The 23,036-nt window shown below is 44.4% G+C and overlaps 1 protein-coding gene across 1 annotated transcript in view; it reads left to right on the top strand.

Annotated features, from left to right (window-relative positions):
* Positions 1 to 23,036, top strand: part of reln (reelin) — a 391,712-nt gene that overhangs the window by 113,842 nt on the left and 254,834 nt on the right. Inside the window, exons 5-7 of the mRNA XM_086010451.1 lie at positions 7,052 to 7,084; positions 17,731 to 17,809; positions 20,347 to 20,443. Of these exons, the coding sequence (XP_085866577.1) occupies positions 7,052 to 7,084; positions 17,731 to 17,809; positions 20,347 to 20,443 (209 nt within the window). The remainder of the gene's footprint in view (positions 1 to 7,051; positions 7,085 to 17,730; positions 17,810 to 20,346; positions 20,444 to 23,036) is intronic.

The raw sequence follows: 23,036 nt of genomic DNA, 5'->3' as shown, positions 1-23,036 counted from the left end.
CTACCAAAATGTATCACTTTGCACTTTTCTGTGTTAAATTTCATCTGCTACGTGTCTGCCCATTCCACCAGCCTGTCTATGTCCTCTTGAAGTCTATCACTCTCCTCCTCACTGTTCATTATACTTCCAAGTTTTGTGTCATCTGCAAATTTTGAAATTGTGCCCTGTACACCCACATCCAAGTCATTAATATATATCAAAAAAAGCAGTGGTCCTAGAACCGACCCCGGGGAAACACCACTATATAACTTCCAGTCCGAAAAACAACCGTTCACTACTCTCTGTTTCCTGTCACTTCGCCAATTCCGTATCCGCGCTGCCGCTATCCCTTTTATTCCACGAGCTTCAACTTTGCTGGCAAGCCTATTATGTGGCACTTTGTCAAACGTCCTTTGGAAATCCATGTACACTACGTCAACCGCATTGCCCTCACCAACCCCTTCTGTTACCTCATCAAAAAACTCGATCAAGTTGGTTAAACATGATTTGCCTTTAACAAATCCGTGCTGGCTTTCTTTAATTAATCCACACTTGTCCAAGTGACTGTTAATTTGGTCCATGTTTATTGTTTCTAAACTCTTCCCCACTACCGAGGTTAAACTGACTGGCCTGTAGTTGCTGGGTTTATCTTTACACCCTTTTTTGAACAAGGATGTAACATTTGCAATTCTCCAGTCCTCTGGCACCACCCTTATTTCTAAAGAGGATTGGAAGATTATGGCCAGTACCCCACGATTTCTTCCTTCACTTCCCTCAGCGTCCTAGGATGCATCCCATCTAGTCCTGGTGACTTATCTACTTTTAAGTACAGCCAGCCTTTCTAGTACCTCCTTTTTATCAATGTTTATCCCATCCAGTATCTCCTCTACCTCCTCCTTCACTATATCTATGGCAGCGTCTTCTTCCTTGGTGCAAAGTACTCAGTTAGCACCTCAGCCATGCCCTCTGCCTCCATGCGTAGGTCTCCTTTTTGGTCCCTAATTGGCCCCACCCCTCCTTACTACCCGTTTACTATTTATATGCCTATAGAAGACCTTTGGATTACCTTTTATGTTTCAGGATTTTGACCCAGCGATGATGAAGGAACAGCGATATATTTCCAAGTCAGGATGGTGTGCGACTTGGAGGGATACTTGGAGGTGGTGGTGTTCCCATGCGCCTGCTGCCCTTGTCCTTCTAGTTGGTAGAGGTTGCGGGTTTGGGAGGTGCTGTCGAAGAAGTCTTGTTGCTGCAGTGCATCTTGTAGATGGTACACACTGCAGCCACGGTACGTTGGTGGTGGAGGGAATGGATGTTTAAGGTGGTGGATGGGGTGCCAAGCTAGCGGGCTGCTTTGTCTTGGATGGTGTCGAGCTTCTTGAGTGTTGTTGAAGCTGCAGTCATCCAGGCAAGTGGAGAGTATTCCATCACACTCCTGACTTATGCCTTGTAGGTGGTGGAAAGGCTTTGGGGAGCCAGGACGTGAATCGCTCGCCACAGAATGCCCAGCCTCTGAACTGCTCTTGTAGCATCAGTATTTATGTGGCTGATCCAGTTAAGTTTCTGGTCAATGGTGACCTCCAAGATATTGATGGTGGGTGATTCGACGATGGTGATGTCGTTGAATATCAAGGGGAGGTGGTTAGACTCTCTTTTGTTGGAACTGGTCATTGCTTGGCATTTATCAGCCCAAGCCTGAATGTCATCCAGGTCTTGCTGCATGCAGGCATGGACTTCTTCATTATCTGAGGAATTGCAAATGGGACTGAACATTGTGCAATCATCAGCAAACATCCCCACTTCTGACATTATGCTAGAAGGAAGGTCATTGACGAAGCAGCTGAAGATGGTTGGGCCTAGAACACTGCCCTGAGGAACTCCTGCAGCGATGCCCTGGGGCTGAGATGATTGGCCTCCAACAACCACAACCATCTTCCTTTGTGCTAGGTATGACTCCAGCTAGTGGAGAGTTCACCCCCTGAGTCCCATTGACTTTAATTTTATGAGGTCTCCTTGCTGTCACATTCAGTCAAATGTTGCCTTGATGTCAAGGACAGTCACTCTCACCTCACCTCTGGAATTGAGCACTTTTGTCCATGTTTGGACCAAGGCTGTAATGAGGTCTGGAGCCAAGTGACTCTGGTGGAATCTAAACTGAGCATCAGTGAGCAGGTTATTGGTGAGTAAGTGCCGCTTGATAGCACTGTTGATGAGAGTAAGCTGATGGGGCGGTAATTGGCCAGATTGGATTTGTCCTGCTTTTTGTGAACAGGACATACCTGGGCAATTTTCCACTTTGTCTGGTAGATGCCAGTGCTGTAGCTGTACTGGAACAGCTTGGCTAGAGGCGCGGCTAGTTCTGGAGCACAAGTCTTCAGCACGACAGCCAGGATGCTGTCCGGTTCCACAGCCTTTGCTGTGTCCAGTGTGCTCAGTTGTTTCTTGATATCACATTGGAGTGAATCAAATTGGTTGTAAAATGGCATCTGTGATGGTGGGGACCTCAGGAGGCTGAAATGATCAGCTACTTCTGGCTGAAGATGGTTGCAACCGCTTCAGCCTCGTCTTTTGCACTTAACTGCTGGGCTCCGCCATTGAGGATGGGGATATTCATGGAGCCTCCTCCTCCCGTTAGTTGTTTAATTGTCCAACACCATTCATGACTGGATGTGGCAGGACTGCAGAGCTTTGATCTGATCCGTTGATTGTGGGATCGCTTAGCTCTGTCTATAGCAAGCTCCTTCTGCTGTTTAGCATGCATGTCGACCTGTGTTGTAGCTTCACCAGGTTGGCACCTCATTTTTAGGTACGCCTGGTGCTGCTCCTGGCATGCTTTTCTACACTCACAGAAATCACAGATCACAGAAACCTCACAGTACAGATAGAGGCCATTTCGGCCCATCGAGCCTGCACCGACACATATCCCACCCGATCCCCGTAACCCCTACACCAACACATATCCCACCCTATCCCTGTAACCCCACGTATTTAATCCCCCTAACACTAAGAGTCAATTTTTTTTATCATGGCCAATCAACCTAACCCCGCACATCTTTGGACTGTGGGAGGAAACCGGAGCACCCGGAGAAAACCCACGCAAACACGGGGAGAATGTGCAAACTCCACACAGACAGTCACCCGAGGCCGGATTCGAACCCGGGTCCCTGGCGCTGTGAGGCAACAGTGCTAACCACTATGCCACCGTGCTGCCCAACCTCATGGAACCACGGTTGGTCACCTGACTTGATGGTAAAGGTAGAGTGAGGAATATGCTGGACCATGAGGTTACAGGTTGTGGTGGAATACAAATCTGCTGCTGCTGATGGCCCACAGCGCCTCATCGATGCCCAGTTTTGAGCTGCTAGATCTGTTCTGAATCTATCCCATTTAACATGGTGGTAGTGTCACACAACACGATGGAGGGTGTCATCAGTGTCAAGACGGGACTTTGTCTCCACAAGGACTGTGCGGTGGTCAGTCCTACCGATACTGTCAGGGACAGATGCATTTGCAACAGGTAGATTGCTGAGGACAAGGTCAAGTAGGTTTTTGCTTTGTGTTGGTTCTCTCACCACCTGCCGCAGGCCCAGTCTGACAGCTATGTCCTTCAGGAATCAGCCAGCTCGGACAGCAATAGTTCTACTGAGCCACTTTGATGTCGGACATTTAAGTCCCAACCCAGAGTACATTTTGTGCCCTTGATACCCTCCGTGCTTCTTCCAAGTGGTGTTCAACATGGAGGAGTATCATCAGCTGAGGGAGGGCGGTAGGTGGTAATCAGGAGATTTCCTTGCCCATGCTTGACCTGAAGCCATGAGACTTCATGGGGTCCAGAGTCAGTGTTGAGGACTCCCAAGGCCACTCTCTCCTGACTGTATACCACTGTGTCGCCACCTCTAGTGGGTCTGTCCTGCCGGTGGGACAGAACATAGTCAGGGATGGTGATGGAGGAGCCTGGGACGTTGGCTGATAGGTATGAAACAAAAGCGGAAAATGAGGGAAATACTCAGCATGTCAATTGGCAACTGTGGAGAGAGCAAACAAATTAATGTTTTCAGATGTAACCATTTGTTAGAACCGATAAAGGCTTAGGATCATACAGCACATAAGGAGGCCTTTCAGTCTGTCATGCCTGTGCTGCTCCCTGAAAGAGCTACCAATTAATCCCACTCCACTGCTCTTTCCCCATAGCCCTGCAAATTTTACCTTTTTAAGTAGAGATCCAATTCCCTTTTGAAAGTTACTGTTGAATCTGCTTCCACCACCCTTTCAGGCAAAGCATTCTAAATCATCATAACTCGCTGAGTAAAATAAATTCTCTTTATCTCCCTTTTTTGCCAATTATTTTAAATCTGTGTCCTCTGGTTACCGACCCTCCTGCCAGTGGAGACAGTTTCTCACTATCTACTCTATCAAGACCCCTCATATACCCCAAAATATTAACTTATCTCTTCTCTCCATAAATGCTGATTGACCTGCTGAGCGTTTCCAGCTTTTTCCATTTTTGTTTTTGCGTCATTTACGCGGAGATGGAAAATCCTACCTGGCACATTCGGGTGCTTCTTTTGCCCACACCCTTATGTCCAGGCAGCAATTTGGGGCATGTCTGGGGGCATTACCAGTACCAGCCCAGCTGTTTGCACGTCTGCTCAGAGCAGCTGTGGGTTCTGTTGTAAGTCTTACTAACGGCCAAAAAGATGTTCCTTGCAGGGGATTTAAAAAAAATCTTCTATCCTTGAACTTTATAAGGGCCTCACACACCACACTCTTCCGCCCCCCCCCCCCCCCAACCACCCATCGATGCGACAATGTGCCACTCCAAGTTTCTGTTGCCAAAGCATGGCAGGTGCTCTGTTGCGCTTCTACAGGTGTGGGGTGCCCATCCCGAATAATTAAATGATCCTGTCCCTGGGATTTGGGACGGGGTCATGGGGAGGACTCAGCCTGTCGCACTTTTAGTTACCTTGAACGGGTCCACAGAATTTCAAAGCTCTTGGATTACGTGCAGTACAAATGCAAGGTGTTAGTGCATAAAAATGAATTGAAAAGCAGTGCCCTTTGGTTTTGAAGCAAACATCTTTGCATCACCTGGAAACTGGTGGAAGCTTTAGAAGAACTGGCCCATTACCTGTAGGTCACTGTAAAGAAAAGCACGCTGGGGACCAACAGAGTTTCACCCCAAAATCTCCTCTCTTGTCAATGATGTAAGGCTTTACACTGATAGTCACTAATGCAAGATTCTGCCGTACTTCTGTACCATATATGATTCAAAACATTCCCAAAAAAAATCAATTCTCAATTTGCCCAAGGCAGTCAATAACCTGGCCATTAATTTTTAATGTACAGTAGCAGTGACTGTCAGTTGACTGATTGCATTTTGATTTGTATTTATTTTGAATTCAATAATTCTTTCTTTCTAAAATTTATATTTTTAGGTTATTTTGTGAATCTCAAATTGAGGGATGTTAGTGCTAGGGAAAGGAACAATCTTCTATCCAGTGTAATAATCCAACTCAGGTACAGCATGAGCCACATGCAGTGTAAAGCTCCCCCAGCCAACTCTGCCTGGATAACATGCTTCAATTTGAACCTTGTGTGACATTTCCATTTCCCACATCACCAACCTCTGAATGAGACTGACAATTTAAGGTCAATTAGTATTGAATTATGGGCAGTTTTTCACTCTAGATCTGAGTTGAGGCAGTTCGCTTGAACTCGTTTTGCTTAGGATCTCCATAACAGAATTTCCTTTCACTAGTGTGGGAGTTGGATTCAAACCTCAGTCACAGTCTCTGTCATTTAAAAAAAAAAGTTTCTGCTGGTCATTTTCTTATCCATTATTATAATATATTCTGTGCGTAATAATCCACACTGTCACATCTCTTTGATCAGATACAAAATTCTGTATGATTTTTTAAAAAAAAGTGATTTTCTTAGTTACTGCAGATACTAGAATCCTTCCTTTTTAGTGATTTTTTTTTAGAGCAGTGCAGCAGATTTAAGCTGAAAGCTTTTCTGCCTGTTATTAAAAAATAAGAATGGATCTCACCCAGGGCATCAGCTAAGGTGCTACCATCATCAGCATTCCCATCTCTGGGCTAAGGCAGGGGAAAACATAGCCAGGATTCATGCGGCTGAACATTGCCCAGTAAGCTTTGTCGGAAGGTGCATGCTTTGGATATCAGGTGAAATGAGGATCAGGCTCCGGTGTGGTGCTGTCCACAGTTAAATATCCGAGCAGCTTTCACCATTTCAGCTGACACATGAAGAATAGCTGTTTGAGTGAGGTGCCGGACCCATGGAGCTCGACTCCGGCAAGCGACTGCACTTTAAAAGAAAGGAAAGAAGTGAGAACAAAGAGTCCACATAGACTGCATTCTCAAAGTTGGATTTACATTAAACAGTGCCTTTGTGTATATATTTATTTTTATAGCTTTCAGCATTGTATGCACAAGTAGTTATAATTTAGCACATTTGCAATTTCGTTCAGTTGCGTGTTAATAGTGATTCATACACTCATGAATAAACACAACAGCTTAAGCCTGATTGCACAGATGACCAATGGATTTTACTTTGCTAAACAATTACAATAAATGCAAATCCCGCTGTATGAGGGCAGCCTTGTGATGCACTGCACTCGTGTAGTTTACTAACATGCTGCCCCACAGGGTCAATAGAACGTGATTTCTCCTGATCCTGGGTGAAGGGGAAAATGTTAGGCCCTTGGGTTTTTGACCAGCTTTCAATTTAAAATGCTCCATACGGACGTCAATATAGCATGTAAGTCAAATAGTGATTCGCCTAAACAAAAATGCGAACTTTCCACAGTTCCCTAATTATTAAAGGCTGTTCTTAAAAGTTAATTTGGTTGTCAAATAACCAGCTTCTTCGGGAAGAATGAGCCTCATCATGGATTCACATCATATCCTAAAATTAACATTTCTACCTCGAGAATATTGTACATGGAAATTTTTCACTTGTAAATTATTTACACATGTGATCATTATGTTGGTAGAAAATAGCATTTGCCTAACAATTAACATAACTTATCTGTTCTGTTCTCATCTCACAGCTCCCACTGAAACACCCCTACGGCCTCAGCTGGGTAAGTGAGGATATTTCAACAATGCATGAATGCTGCCTGGAGTTCTTAAGCAACCCGTGGTTATGAAGAAGCGCTCTCGACATCTTTTCAGACGTATCTGAAGATTTTATTGAGCAATTATACCATGCATACTTTTTTGCTTTGGCCCAAGTTGTCTTCTTTGTCGATTTAACTTGTGTCATGTTCAACAAAAAGATCATAAATTATATGTAATAATATTATCAGCAAGAACCTCTTCCAGTGTATAAAGAGTTCATCAAATCTTTTATGGGTACTGGTAGTGTAAACCATCACAGAATTTGCAGGCAACTGTAGTCGGATGACTACACTCAGATAAGGGAAGAGCCTTTCAATAAACAGCATTATTAATACTATAACATTAAATGGATTGGGCCTCACGACAGGAGGCTTCCTTTTGTGCTTTAACAATCTGTGTCATCCATTATAAATGGAGGGAGGTACCACCAAGTACTACTATAAATGGAGAGAAATGTGACTCTATTCTGAGATATGTTATAAAATGCCTCTATGTCATAACTTTTCATATAATATTTAACTTGGCCAGTATACTGGGATTTTAAACTGGAGCAGTTTCTGATGATCGTTCCTTTGTCCTTTAGTCTTGAGATTTTGTCTGGAGGCATTATAAGCCATTGGCGCAGAAATTCTCTACAATCCATGTGACATTTGATGGCATGTGATGACTTGCTGACACATAAGCCCCAATTTTGTGAGGTCCTATTCCACCAGTGTCTTTTTGCACAATCATCACTTTTGCTCTGCTGCCCTTGCATTTAAAGTGGCAGATAGCTGCAGCAATCGAGGTAGCATGTAGCCATGCGGCGCCACATGAACACTCTCGACCTCTCTCTTCAGCAGCACCGACGCACTCTATCTCAAAGCTGTCCGGTTCCACAGTTCCATTTCATCCTTCGCCTCATCCGACGCTTCAACAAAAAACTTCTTTTCTTCTTTTCTGATGTCAAGGATCGCAAGCTTCATCAACTCTTGAATACCAACGCCCCTCCGGAACCTTCTTCCCCTTCACTTTCCTCTGACCCCCCTTCTCCCAATCTCACCCCCTGCCGCGTTTTCACTATCCCCTCTGACCTTCCCCTCTCTGACCCCGAACGATCAGTCCTCAGCAAAAGCCTGAGCTTCATCCCCTTGCGCCCCCACCTCAATGAATTTCGAGCTCGGCACGATGCTGAGCTCTTTTTCCGCCGCCTTCGTCTCTGTGCCCACTTCTTTGGCCAGGAGTCTTCCCCCCCGCACGGCTGACCCTTTCTCCCGCTTTCAGAATTCTCGTTCTACCTGGACCCTTCCCTCTGGCCTCTTACCCTCTCTAGATCTTTTCATTGCAATCTGCCGGCGTGACATCAGCCGTCTCCATTTCTCTGCTCCCCTCACTCACTCCTCACTCACTCCAACCTACCTCCCTCTGAACTTGCAGCACTCCATTCTCTCAGATCCAACCCCGATATTGTCATTAAACCTGCTGACAAGGGTGGTGCTGTTGTTTGGCGAACCGACCTCTACCTAGCGGAAGCTGAACGCCAACTCTCCGACACCTCCTTCTACCTCCACCTGGACCATGACCCCACTACCGAACATCAAGCCATCATTTCCAAGACTGTCACTGACCTCATCTCCTCTGGAGATCTTCCCCCCACGGCCGCCAACCTCATAGTTCCCCAACCCCGCACAGCTCGCTTCTACCTCCTTTCCAAGATCCACAAACAGGACTGCCCTGGTAGACCCATCGTTTCAGCCTGTTCTTGCCCACGGAACTTATCTCTTCCTGTCTCGACTCTATTTTTTCTCCCCTTGTCCAGTCTCTTCCCACCTACATCCGCGACTCTTCCGACGCCCTCCGTCACTTTAACAGTTTCCTGGCCCCAACCGCCTCCTTTTCACTATGGATGTACAATCCCTCTACACCTCCATCCACCACCAGAGGCCCAACCTGTCCTCTTACCATCTCCTCTTGCCTTGAATATCTCTTAATGCCTCTTTACTTCTCCTGCCTTCCATCCTATCTCAGACCTTCCCTTTTGTTCTTTCATCCCCTCCCCCATTTCCCAGCCCCTAAACTTGCTTTTAAACCCACTCCATTTCCTGCTTCTTTCCAGTTCTGATGAAAGGTCCTCGACCTGAAACGTTAACTCTGTTTCTCTCTCCACGGATGCTGCCTGGCCTGCTGAGTATCTCCAGCGTTTTCTGTTGTTATTTCAGATTTCCAGCATCCGCAGTATTTTGCTAGTGTAGCATGTAGGCTGGTTGGGATGATGGGACTTGCTGTATCTACTTCCATACTGCTGTATGAAGAGGACCAATTCATAATGGGACATGATCTGCAAGTCCAAATATATCTCTGGTGCTATCTGCACACCCACCACTGCTCTGAAGCCCGTGTGCACAGACCATGCCACTCCCACCTGGCCATGGCAGATGAAACCTGTCTTCCACGCCTCTATTTCACTGTAAATGCACTGATAGACCTATGCCTGACTTAAAGCCAGCTCTTCCTGTTGATGTGAAAGTCGTCATGACATTTAATGTTCTATGTTACCAGATCCTTCCAGGCCTCTGAGGTGGACATGTATTGGATAAGCCAGTCTGCAGTTCATTCCTGCATCAAGCAAGTGACTAATGTTATGTTTACTAGGGGAAACAACTTTATCACTTTCTCAGGGAAAGGATACAACAACTGAAAAGGGCATAGAACTTTTACAACCTGGCAGACTTCCCAAGATCCAGAGCAATATTGATGAAACCCATCTGGCTATCATGACCCCTCAGAACAACCCCAATGCATACATAAACAGGAAGGGTTATCAGACCATTAATATGCAAGTGGTTTCTGAGCACAACAATGTCACCCCACATAATGAGCATTATCCAGGGGGAACCCACGATGCTGTCATTCTGCAGCGGTCTGCAGATCCTGTATTGTTTGAAGGTGCTGAGAGAATGTCCAGATGGTTCTTGGACCAGGGCAACCTTTTGCATCCGTGGCTCCTGACCCCAATTAGAAACCCCCACCGAGCAGCAGAATGTAGATATAACGAGTCCCATGTCGCCAACTGAGTCACTGTGGAGCACACCATTGGGATGCGCAAACAATGATTCCATTACTTGAACTGATCAGGTGGGGTGTTGCTGAACAACACATCTGAGGTGTGCAAATTCATTGCTGTCTGCTGCATTGTTTGTGAAATCCAAGAGGAGGAGCATGCAGCTGAAAGAGCAGGACAGCAATGGAGCAGTAGGCAAAGAGGCGGAGGATTATCATATTCAGGCAGGAAAATGGGCTCAAAACGCTGTCATTCAGAGCTACTTCCAGTAAGCAATACCTACACCCACCTACCATCTTTCATCCAGCTACGATATCCCATACTGTCATATCCCATACAGTGAAGGCTCCACAAACAGCATATTCTCTGTTGGCTTGCCGATTTGGCAGTTTGCCCACCATTCCACACCACATTGTTTTCATCCCCCAAATAGATTTGAAGCATTAAACAAAGAAGAAAAATAAAGTTTCATAATTTACTGACTTGCCTGCACATAACTGAACTTAACTATTACCTACACCGATGCTTCCCCTTCCTTAGTTCTTAACCTTCCTGGTCCCTCAATGAGAGGAGCATTTGTGTTGACTGGAAGAGGTGGGGTGCTGTGAGCCTGTGGAATGGGAATGGCTGTTATCCTCTGGGTTCAGGGATCCCAGATATCCCTGCAACAGGTGGAGCCATATGCAGCAACAAAATGGCTGCCAGCATCTGCTGCTCTCGGACACTTTCTCAATCATTTGTAGTATCTGGCTGCAGCAGGAGGATGTGTGTCCACCTTGAGAGGAAGCCACCTGCTTAGCCCTTCAGTAACCATACTACTGGTACTGGGCACCACAGCTGAAAGCGCAGTTGGCTGTATGCGAGCAATATATAGGATATCTTCAGTGAGGATAAAGGTCACCCACCATCATTGCTCTTTCATTGAGTCTTTTCAGTATGGCAGCAGTAGATGTCTACGGTCTCAATGGCAGCAGACACAGGACGTCTGCGAGAACACTGTTCTGTGCTTGGTCCCTCACTGCTTTTGCCATCCTCTGCAGATGGCTGTGAAAATGCCACTCATTCCATCGTACTTTGCATTTGAGCAAATCCCTGCAGTGATATCTGAGGTGCACAGCAGCATCTTCTCGGACAACTGATGCATGCAGCTCCTCGCACACACTAGACTGAACCTAGGGGGAAAAATTTGTTTGCTTTGCGCCTACCGTTAGCGCCCTAAGGGGCGCAAAGCAACTAGCGCCCGGGCGCGGTGTCGCTAACGCCTCCCACGAAATTCAGCGGGAGGTTAGCGGCCCGCGGCTCTGCGCTGCCGGCAATGACGTCCTCGCCATGCGCAGCGCCCCGGCCGTGATCTTCGGTAGGAAGGGGAGGAAGGCCTGCAATACCGTGGCCGTGATATTCCCTCACAGTGCCCCAAGAGGGAGGCGGGGCGCTTCCAGTAGTGCCCCACTTCCCTCTTGGGGCGCTACCGCTGAATTTTGGTCGCGGGGGCACTAACTTTTAGCACCCCAGCGAAGTTAGTGCCCCAAAGGGGGCGCGACTCAATTTTTCCCCCTAATGTCTTGCGCTCTTGCACCTGAAGGCATCACACCATCTAACTTGGCCTCACCAGTGGCTTCCACAGTTTCTCTAGGGAACAGAGTGAGGCTCTTCAGGGTCGCAGGGCTCCTGCTCATTGCAGTCTATTCCTAGTGGTTATACACAGCCTTGGCCTGCAAACAGAACACAGTTGTTGCAGGTATGCAGCACCCCAGTCGCCATCACCTCCCTCCTGGGACCACCACTTTGCAAAGGGACTGGCCTGGTCTTTGTGCCGGCAACACTGAGTTGGAGCAGATCTTTCAAATACAGGTAGACTATCCTTTATCCGAACAACCGAAAACCTCTAAAAACCGAAAGTTTTTTCGTTCAGCGTAAGTCGTGCGCACGACGCCGACCCCCACCGCCGCCCCCGACGCCGACCCCCACCCCCGACCCCCCCGCCGACCCCCACCCCCGACAAATTTCCCAGTCTTATAAAATACCTTCTGAAATCCGAAATTTTCCGAAAAGCGAAACACGGCTGGTCCTGAGGTTTTCGGATAAAGGATAGTCTACCTGTACTAAGTAAAAGGGAAAAGTTGCAAAACAGATTAAAAATAAAATTGCTGGAATACATTGCAGCTGAGTCAGTATTTGTAATGAGAAAAGATAGGTTTCAAATGAGTGTCATCTTAGTGAATCTATGCTGTATGTGCTCTATGGCTTGAATGTCTTCTATAATGGGGCACCCAAAATACTCAACAAAAAACTGTGGCCTAACTGCTGCCTTGTACAAATTGATCATAGCCTCTTTGCTCCTATTTATAAACCTAAAATGCTAGTGGTTCTTTTATGGCTTTATCTACCTGCACTTGCACTATGTATTTACACCTCCAAGATATTTCTATTGAGGGCATACTCTCATTCCTTATTTTACCTTCCAAAATGCATCACCTCACACTTCTCTGCATTGTATATGCCACCTATCTTCCCATTCTATTAACATACCTATGTCCTCTGGAAGTCTTCAGTAGCCCTTGTCCCTGTTAACCAAATCTTCAACTTTAATGCCATCAGTAAATTTTGATACGGTGCTTCCTATGTATATTGTATCAAAGTCACTTCATGCAGAAGGTTAAGTTTTGTTTCATAGGAGGCACATGGCTGTTTTTGGAAGCTGGTGAGCATGAACAGAAAGTGTTGGGTGAAAGCATGAAATGTAGCAAGAGGTACCTCCCAAGTATCATAAATGGAGAGGGGTATCTGCAAGTACGATAGAAATGGAACAAAATACTTCCAAATGCCATTATGAATGGAGAGCGGTACCTGCAAGTGTTGTGTGCCCTGTTGGCCCAATGGTGTAACTCAGTAATAGCTGTGTTGTGGTTTCTCCTGTGCTCTAGCTTAGTACATAAGCACATAAGAAATAGGAGCAGGAGCAGGAGTAGGCCATTCAATAAGATCATGGCTGATCTGATCTTGGCCTCAACTCCATTTTTCCTGTTCCCCATAACCCTTGATGCCCATGTAGTTCAAAAATCTGTCTATCTCAGCCTTGAATATATTCAATGACATGACAGCCTCCACAGCTCTCTGGGGTAGAGAATTCCAAAGATTCACGACCCTCTGAGAGAAGAAATTCCTCCTCACCTCCATCTTAAATGGGCGACCCCTTATTCTGAAATTATGCCCCCGAGTTCTAGAGTCCTCCACGAGAAGAAACATCCTCTCAGCATCTACCCTGTCAAGCCCCCTCAGAATCTTATATGTTTCAATAAGATCACCTCTCATTCTTCTAAACTCCAATGAGTATAGGCTCAACCTTTCCTCATAAGACAACCCCTTCATCCCAGGAATCAACCTAGTGAACCTTCTCTGAACTGCCTCCAAAATAAGGAGACCAAAACTGTACATAGTACTCTAGGTGTGGTCTCACCAACGCCCTGTCCTGTTGTAGTAAGACTTTGCTACTTTTATACTCCATCCCCCTTTGCAATAAAGACCAACATTCCATTTGCCTTCCTAATCACTTGCTGCACCTGCATGCTATATTTTTGTGTTTCATGTACGAGGACCCCCAGATCCCTCTGTACCGCAGCGTTCTGTAGTCTCTCTCCATTTAAATAATATTTTGCTTTTCTATTCTTCCTACCTCACATTTTTCCATATTATACTCCATCTGCCAAATTTTTGCCCACTCACTTAACCGATCTATATCCCTTTTGCAGAGTCTTTGTGTCCTCCTCACAACTTGCTTTCCCACCTATCTTTGTATCATCAGCAAATTTGGCTACAGTACACTCGGTCCCTTCATCCAAGCCATTAATATAGATTGTAAATAGTTGAGGCCCCAGAACTGATCCCTGTAGCACCCCACTAGTTACAGTTTGCCAACCTGAAAATGACCCATTATCCCGACTCTCTGTTTTCTGTTAGTTAGTCAATCTTCTATCCATGCTAATATATTACCCCAATACTATGAGCTCTTATCTTGTGCAGTAACCTTTTATGTGGCACATTATCAAATGTTTTTTGGAAACCCAGATACACTACATCTACTGGTTCTCCTTTATCTACTCTGCTCATTACAACCTCAAAGAACTCTAATAAATTGTTCAAACACGATTTCCCTTTCATAAAACCATGTTGACTCTGCTTGATTTTATTATGATTTTCTAAATGTCCTGCTACTACTTCCTTAATAATAGATTCCAGCATTTTCCCCATGACAGATGTTAGGCTAACTGGCCTATAGTTTCCTGCTTTCTGTCTCCCTCCTTTCTTGAATATAGTGGTTACATTTGCAGTTTTCCAATCCTCTGGGACCTTTCCAGAGTCTAGGGAATTTTGGAAGATTACAACCAATGCATCCACTATCTCTGCAGCCATTTCTTTTAAGACCCTAGGATGCAGGCCATCAGGTCCAGGGGACTTGTCAGCCTTTAGTCCCATCAGTTTGCCTAGTACATTTTCTCTAGTGATAGCGATTGTTTTAAGTTCCTCCCTCCCTTTTGCCCCTTGATTTTCCACTATTATTGGGATGCTTTTAGTGTCTTCTACTGTGAAGACAGATACAAAATATTTGTTCAAAGTCTCTGCCATTTCCTTGTTTCCTATTATTAATTCCCCAGTCTCATCCTCTAAGGGATCAACATTTACTTTAGATACTCTCTCCCTTTTTATGTACTTGTAGAAGCTCTTACTGTCTGTTTTTATATTTCTTGCTAGTTTACTTTCATAATCTATTTTCTCCCTCTTATATTTTTAGTTATCCTTTGCAAGTTTCTAAAAATTTCCCAATCTTCTGGCCTACCACTAATCTTCGCAACATTGTATGCCTTTTCTTTTAATTTGATACCCTCCTTAACTTCCTTAGTAAGCCACGGATGGTTCATCCGTCTCGTAGAGTCTTCCTTTCTCACTGGAATATATAATTGTTGAGAGTTATGAAATATCTCCTTAAAAGTCTGCCACTGCTTATCTACCATCTTACCTTTTAATCTATCTTCCCAGTCAACTTTAGCCAACAATGTCTTCATATCTTTGTAATTGCCTTTATTTAAGTTTAAGACACTAGTTTTAGACCCAAGTTTCTCACCCTCAAACTGAGTGTGAAATTCTATCATGTTATGATCACTCTTCCCTAGAGAACCTTTACTATGAGATCATTAATTAATCCTGTCTCATTACACATTACCAGATCTAAAATAGCCTGTTACCTGGTTGGTTCCACAACGCATTGTTCTAAGAAACTGTCCTGAATACACTCTATGAACTCATCCTCGAGGCTACCCTTGCCAATTTTATTTATCCAAGCTATATGAAGATTAAAATCGCCCATGAATATTGCAGTACCTTTCTTACAAGCCCCCATTATTTCTTGATTTATACTCTGTCCCATAGTGTATCTACTGTCAGGGGGCCTATAGACTACGCCCACCAGTGATTTCTTTCCCTTATTATTTCTTATCTCCACCCAAACTGATTCTACATCTTGATCTTCCAAGCCAAGATCATTTCTCACCACTGTACTGATCTCATCCTTTATTAACAGAGATACCCCACCTCCTTTTCCTTTCTGCCTATCCTTCTGAAATGTCAAATACCCCTGAATATTCAGTTTCCAGCCTTGGTCACCTTGTAGCCACGTCTCTGTAATGGCTATCAGATCATACACATTTATTTCTATTTGTTAGGAATGCTGCGTGCATTCAGATAAAGAGCCTTTAATTTTGTCTTTTTACCATTTTTCCCTACTCTGACCCTATTTGCTGGTGCACTCTTATGTTTGTACGCTCTGTCTCCTCCTGTCACACTCTGGTTATCATAACCCCTATCGCTACCCGGCACTATTACCTTGTCCTTTCTCTTTAACTTTCTAAGTTTCCCCTCACCTGAACCCTCCCCCCCACTATTTTAGTTTAAAGCCCTATCTACAGCCCTAGTTATTCGATTCACCAGGACACTGGTCCCAGCACGGTTCAAGTGAAGCCCGTCCCAACGGAACAGCTCCCTCTTTCCCCAGTACTGGTGCCAGTGCCCCATGAATCGAAACCCATTTCTCCCACACCAATCCTTGAGCTGCGCATAGTAGTATATGGATGTGCTGTGGTGCCTACAATGTTGTAGCTGAGCAGTACACAGATATGCTGTGGTGCAGGTTAGTAATATGTAAGTGTGCTATGCCATGGATTGATGGGACACTCGTTTTTCTTAGCAGGGCTATCTGCAGAAATGGCAAGCCTTCTGAAGAATGCGTGTTAAAGATCAGAGGATACTGCTCTTGTGCGTGTACTAATACAACCTAGGTCGTAGCCTTAGAATTTGTCACATCACAGTCCTTTTGACAGGAAATGCTCCATCAGAATGGGAAGACAATTACAGTAGTTTTTTAAAAATCCTTTAAAATATTTTACCTGGTCTCACAGCACAAAAAGTGCTGCACCTAATTCAGCACTAAATTAGCAATCTGACTCAGACAGGCCACAGGATGCCTGGTGTGAGAAATAGAAAAATGTCACACTGGTGGAGTAGAGGGTATTCTTTTATGGATGAACTGAAGCAGATTGTTGTGTCAACAACAAGGGAGTTTTACTCTGCATCCAGCTATGTCATCGCTGGAAGCACTTAATGCTGACACTGGGTGCCTGAAATGGAAAGGTTCCACACCACAACACTAACGTTCCTTACCTTCATGAGCATAAAATGCATATAAAATATAATCACAATAGTTCAGAAAAATAATATTGCCTAAACATAAATAGTCAACAATGAAATTAATGACTTCATTGTTTGAATTTCCATATCATTTCTTGTTACTTTCTTGCCTGTATGAATTCCAGTACCTGCATAGAAGTGAGGTCGCAGCTCATGTTTAAGATTATATGCTTAAAGGATAGACCAGTCTTTAAATGGTACTTGCATTCTTTAAGTAAAACTGTGCTGATATAATTATGTGCTGAGTGGGAAGACTCGTAAAAATGCATCACAAGCTCGGTTATTCTGGTAACTCTCTAAGAGACTATAACCAGTGCCATGCTCAATAAATGTTTTACAGGCATCAGGAGAGGGACTGAACAGCACAATGGGATACTAATGTAGGCATGCAGCACTGCATAATAAGATGCTAAAAGACAACCTGCATCCCTTGGCAGACTGCAATTTCTAATAGAGCACAGTCATTTTCCATGTCCTATGTGGCATTATCCTTTGGAGTTACCATTAGCATTCATTTAAATTTTAAAGGAATAAAACTATAACAAACTAATGTTGCCATGGAGATGAAAAATCTATAAACCTCTGTTGGTAATATTCGCATGCATCCTGTCCTTGAAAGAACTGGCTTTGAACACTGGCCAAACAGAGGCAAGGCTGACTCTCCAGAGTATTGTGCTCAATATAAATTGTGTGACTATAACTCATGCTTTCGCTTAAGAAGAAAAATGACTGAGCTCTTGAGACAGTGTTAGACAAGCTAAGCATATATTTTTCAGTGTAAATTGCTTTGTGATAGATTGTTTATTAATTAGGCTTAATTTCCTTTCTTAGCTGAAATCCACAGTGCCAGTGTGATTCTTCGGGACGACTTTGATTCATATCCACAATTGGAGCTGAATCCAGACGTATGGTAGGTGTACCTGTCAATATAAACAAAGTGTTTCACCTCTGTAGTTTGGAGGGGAGCTGAAGCTCTCATTATCAATAAAGTTATTTTAACATTTGTTATGAAGCAGAGTGCACCTGCTTTATGTTCGTATTGCCTACTCGTGAGCACATGGCCGGCTAAAATACTCAAACCTTCTTGAAGTTGGCAGTTTCGTTCTGTGTGTGTGCCATGTCACCTTCGTTTGTATATCTTGCAAATCAACAATAGCTTGCAATTATATAGTGATCTTATTGTAGTAAACATCCTCCAGTTGCTTCACAGAGATGGAAGAGATGCCAAGCAAAAGAAGTAAGAGACACAACCCAACGCGTAGTTGAAAAGCTTTTAAAGTAAGGAAGAGAGATAGCAAGGTGGACAGGTGTAGGGACGTTCCAGAGTGTAGGGCAGAAATGGCTGAAACTTTTGCCACCAATAATGGGCTAAAGTGGACACAAAAGGCCCCAGCCCCATACACGCGCACATTTTCAGCCTTTGTGCATATGCGGATTCACCCAGAAATATTTGTAGCATTTGCAAGGGTGGGCACACCTGGAGCCAAGCTTTGGAGCAAAATTATACTTAATTTTTTTAATGCTCACATTTGCTCATGGCTCACTTCACATGAAACCTAAAACAAACTTATTCAGTAATTCCCAAAAGTGTTCCTTTTTTGTTTAAACGACCGGCTCCACAAAAAAACCTCTCATGTCTTCTAAATAAGGTTACTGACTTTTCTTCCTTTTTCCTCTCTCTATCCCCTACTTTCCTGTTTCTCCGCCTTGCTCCTCTTCCCCTTTCCTTTTTACTCTCCTGTTTATCTCTGTGCTGGTGGGGAGAGCTGACTGACAGTGTGAAATGCTAATGGTGGCATATGTTTGGCACAGTAAAAACTGCTTCCAAAGAACTTTCCTTACACCAGAATATTCCATGCTGCTGTAGCAGTTCATGTATCTCGAAGTACGGAACTTGTGAATTTTATGAAAAGCGTTTGAGCAGGATGGATCAAACACTTGAGGACTATACTTCACCGACAGCCCTTGTTGAGATAAACCCCAGCAAGCTGTATGCAGCACATAGTTAAGGGATTGACCATGAAGAGGCGCAGTTTCTTCGTCTGATTGTAACGTCAGCCCTGTGAGCACTGACATGCCCTGCTGAGATTGACTGATTTCTGAACTGAACCGTTCAAACCATTCTTAAAACCTGGGAAGCTGGCTGTCCAAAGAGGGATGGTGGAAACAGTAGGTGACACGTTGGTCCTCCCATCGTAATGGTGGCTGGGATACGACGGCCTCCTTAAGAGTTTTCACGTCCGTGCAATTCTGGAGATGGTCAGGAAGAGTCCTCTTGGAATCTCCCTTGCAAGTTCACACCACCTCAGCTGTTCTGTCTACTGAAGAAAAAAACTTCAACAATTTTTAATAACAATTATAATCTTAGTTTTTATTTGAACTAAAATAGAAAGAAAAATCTGTAACCGCATGCACGGTCTACAATGTGATGATAACATTGTGTCATCAATCAAGTCACCTGTAAATAAGATAGTGTCCCCACAAGGCACTTTACCTCACAACTCGACCCCTTTATTATGGTAACTTCCCGCTTAACATTGATGCAGTTTTTGATATAACATAATTTTTTTATGGCTCCCTCATTAATAAAGATCCTATAGCACACCCTGTCTATAATGTGGGCATTCCTCTATCTTGGAAGATGCTTTTAACTTGCCCACTGACTTCAGTGTTCATGAGTCACGTGATGCTCTACCTATCTGAAGAAGAATGCAAATCACAAATACTGGAGATAGAAAATATTGGAAATACACAACTGGTCAGTGAACATCTGGATGAGAAAGACAGCTAATCCTCTTAAGTATAACCCTCCATCAGAAGTTTTTTTTTCTGAGGGAAATGTTTTGAAGGAATCTATGTTCCCCATCAATCTCCATTTGTGAAGCACCTTAGCATGTTTTTTTATGTTAAAGGTGCTACATAAATGTCGGTTGTTAATTTTGATTCTGTACTGTTTTTACTTCCTGTACTTGGCTCAGTTGGCAGCACTGTAAAGGCTTGGGTCAGAAGATAGTGGGTTCTAGTCCCACTACAGACTTGAGCACACAGTCTGGGATGACATTTCAATGCAGTAGTTACGAGAGTGCTGCACTGCAAAAGTACCATTTTTCAGATACCAAAGGCCTCTGTGTCTGCTTAGCTGGAGATAAAAAAAAATCTCATCGCACTATTCTTCCCTCGACTAAAAACACATTATCTGGTTATTTGTTCATTTGCTGTTTGTGGGATCTTGCTGTGTGCATATGACTGCCACATTTGCCTACAAACTGTGACTGCACTTTAAAAGTAATTAATTGGCTGTGAAGTGCTTTGGGACATCCTGAGGATGTGAAAGGTGCTGTGTAAATGCATATTATTTCTTTCTGTTCTTTGATTGTTTTGTATGATCTGTGTAATCAACTATCCTGTATGAATTAATGCAATCTTTCTTTGTCTGATTTCTCTAAGGTCCGAATGCAGCCACTGTTTGGTAGGGGACCAGTGCGGTATCATAATGCATGGCAATGCGATTACATTCTGCGAGCCATATGGTCCACGAGAACTGGTACATCGCTTTTAAATGTGAAGTTTTTACTTCATGAAATTAAAGCTGATTGATTTATACTTTCTGCAATGAGCTATGACAGAAAACTGTAGTGAGGCATTTTTGATATTGTTGTGAAAGGAGCTTACAACACATTAACTGTGTGCATATTCCTCAAGTATGACAGTATACTCAATGGGATAGAAATTCACCCAGGCCCATTTAGGGCCCAGAATCAGCCCTGCACAGGCAGTATGCGCCCCAACCAGGAGGTCCGAAACGGCTCAAAATTGAGCCTCGGGCCTCACTTTAATAATTTAGGCGAGCTGCCATTGCCTGTCACGTTTCCACAGACAGCTCGCCCATTTCAGTAGACGAAGTTTGGGCTGTTTGCCTCGCCAACAGCGACCTTCAGATAAGTGCCATGGCGGGGGGGGGGGTGCCAATCGTGGCCATCAGGACTGCTGTGGATCTGGGAGGAGCACTCCTGCACCTCCAGGCTCCACACGACATCAGGAAAACGGGCGCACACTGACCAATTTCTACCCCAATACCCTTGAAATCCACCCACAATATGGCCAGTGTTCCAAATCATTGATAAAGCATATTTTAATCATGTATTTTGAATCAGATACTTTGATTTTCCTTTAAACTATTTTTACATCTTATGCTGCACAACACAGCACTCCTATCTGAGAGGGTGGGTGGAGGAGCCGCTTTCAAATCCTGTTGGTGCCACTCTGTAATCTTAGTTTTATTAAAATAAGATAAGAATATAAAAATGAGTAACTGCGGGAGATGATCCTTTGAGGAGAACCATGCTGGCTACAGCGTGTGCAGTATGTTGCTGCTTCAGCACATGTTTGGATGTGCATTTCCGCCTGCGATCTCCACAGCATGAGTTCCCAAACTTCACCAGGATAGTGGGAGTGATGCAGATCATAGGCTGGACATATTCCTACAGGAAGCGATGGAAGATCACACACCTTGTAGTGGCCGATCACAGAAGGCATTGGCATCTTTCCTGGGGCTTTGCATGTGTCTTGGTAGAGGAGAAACTAAATAAGTGGAGAAAATAACTAAATATGGGGGATATAACAAATATCCACAGGAACGCTGTTTAATTGCATAGATTTAATCCATTCTCCCATGGCCAGTACTAGTCACCATTACAAATGTAGAGGCAATCAATCCTCTTGCAAACATTGTGAAAGTAAAGATGTGACGATTGAGAGACTGAAAATGCCATTTACTACTCAAAATGTTATCATGATTGAATTTCTAACCAACCACCACTGTAGGATCTGAGTGGTAGAGATCAGTGAGGGCTGTGCTATAATCCTGCCATTAGCAGCAAATCATGCGAAAGAAGCCAGGATTGGGCTCTGAATTCACCGTACATCATACTCTTGAGCACATGAGTACTGCTTAAAATTTATAGATAAAATCTGACTTTTCTCATCCAATCCTCAGTTTGGATCCCAGACCATTTACTGCAAGGACAGGTTTATTTAGATTACCAGTAATCCGATTCTGCCGCTAAAGACACGTATTTTAACCCTTTCTTGAGTAAAGGGCTTTATCTAGTCTCCTGGGAAAATGCAGATTCAGTCTCGTACTATTTAATAATAAAATGACAGTCTGCACAGGATAATCCTGGGAAAGATTGCCACTCGGCTGTTAGAAGTAAAATCACGTGATTTAAAGTGCTTTTGAAAGGAAAGCTCGCTTTAGTTATATATAATAAAAATGTACTTATTTTGGCGAGCCCCTTATAATGGAGACTCATTAATATATTGTTCCACCTGTACCTCCATATATTGGTGTTGTTTGCAGGCTCTTTGGTCTGATGTACACAGGGAGTGATCCTCACAGAGCTCTGTGGACTGATGTACACAGGGAGTGATCCTCAGGGAGCTCTGTGGACTGATGTACACAGGGAGTGATCCTCAGAGAGCTCTGTGGACTGATGTACACAGGGAGTGATCCTCACAGAGCTCTGTGGACTGATGTACACAGGGAGTGATCCTCAGGGAGCTCTGTGGACTGATGTGCACAGGGAGTGATCCTCAGGGAGCTCTGTGGACTGATGTACACAGGGAGTGATCCTCAGAGAGCTCTGTGGACTGATGTACACAGGGAGTGATCCTCAGAGAGCCCTTTGATCTGATGTACACAGGGAGTGATCCTCGGAGCTCTGTGGACTGATGTACACAGGGAGTGATCCTCAGAGAGCTCTGTGGACTGATGTACACAGGGAGTGATCCTCAGGGAGCTCTGTGGACTGATGTACACAGGGAGTGATCCTCAGAGAGCTCTGTGGACTGATGTACACGGAGTGATCCTCAGAGAGCTCTTTGATCTGATGTACACAGGGAGTGATCCTCAGAGAGCTCTTTGGTCTGATGTACACAGGGAGTGATCCTCAGGGAGCTCTTTGGTCTGATGTACACAGGGAGTGATCCTCAGGGAGCTCTGTGGACTGATGTACACAGGGAGTGATCCTCACAGAGCTCTGTGGACTGATGTACACAGGGAGTGATCCTCACAGAGCTCTGTGGACTGATGTACACAGGGAGTGATCCTCAGGGAGCTCTGTGGACTGATGTACACA

This window comes from Somniosus microcephalus, chromosome 17, assembly GCF_052327205.1.
Source record: "Somniosus microcephalus isolate GS21.2 chromosome 17, FLI_Smic_1.0, whole genome shotgun sequence".
Taxonomy (NCBI): domain Eukaryota; kingdom Metazoa; phylum Chordata; class Chondrichthyes; order Squaliformes; family Somniosidae; genus Somniosus; species Somniosus microcephalus.
The sequence above is the reverse complement of the archived record's forward strand: the minus strand, read 5'-3'. Positions and strand labels throughout refer to the sequence as shown.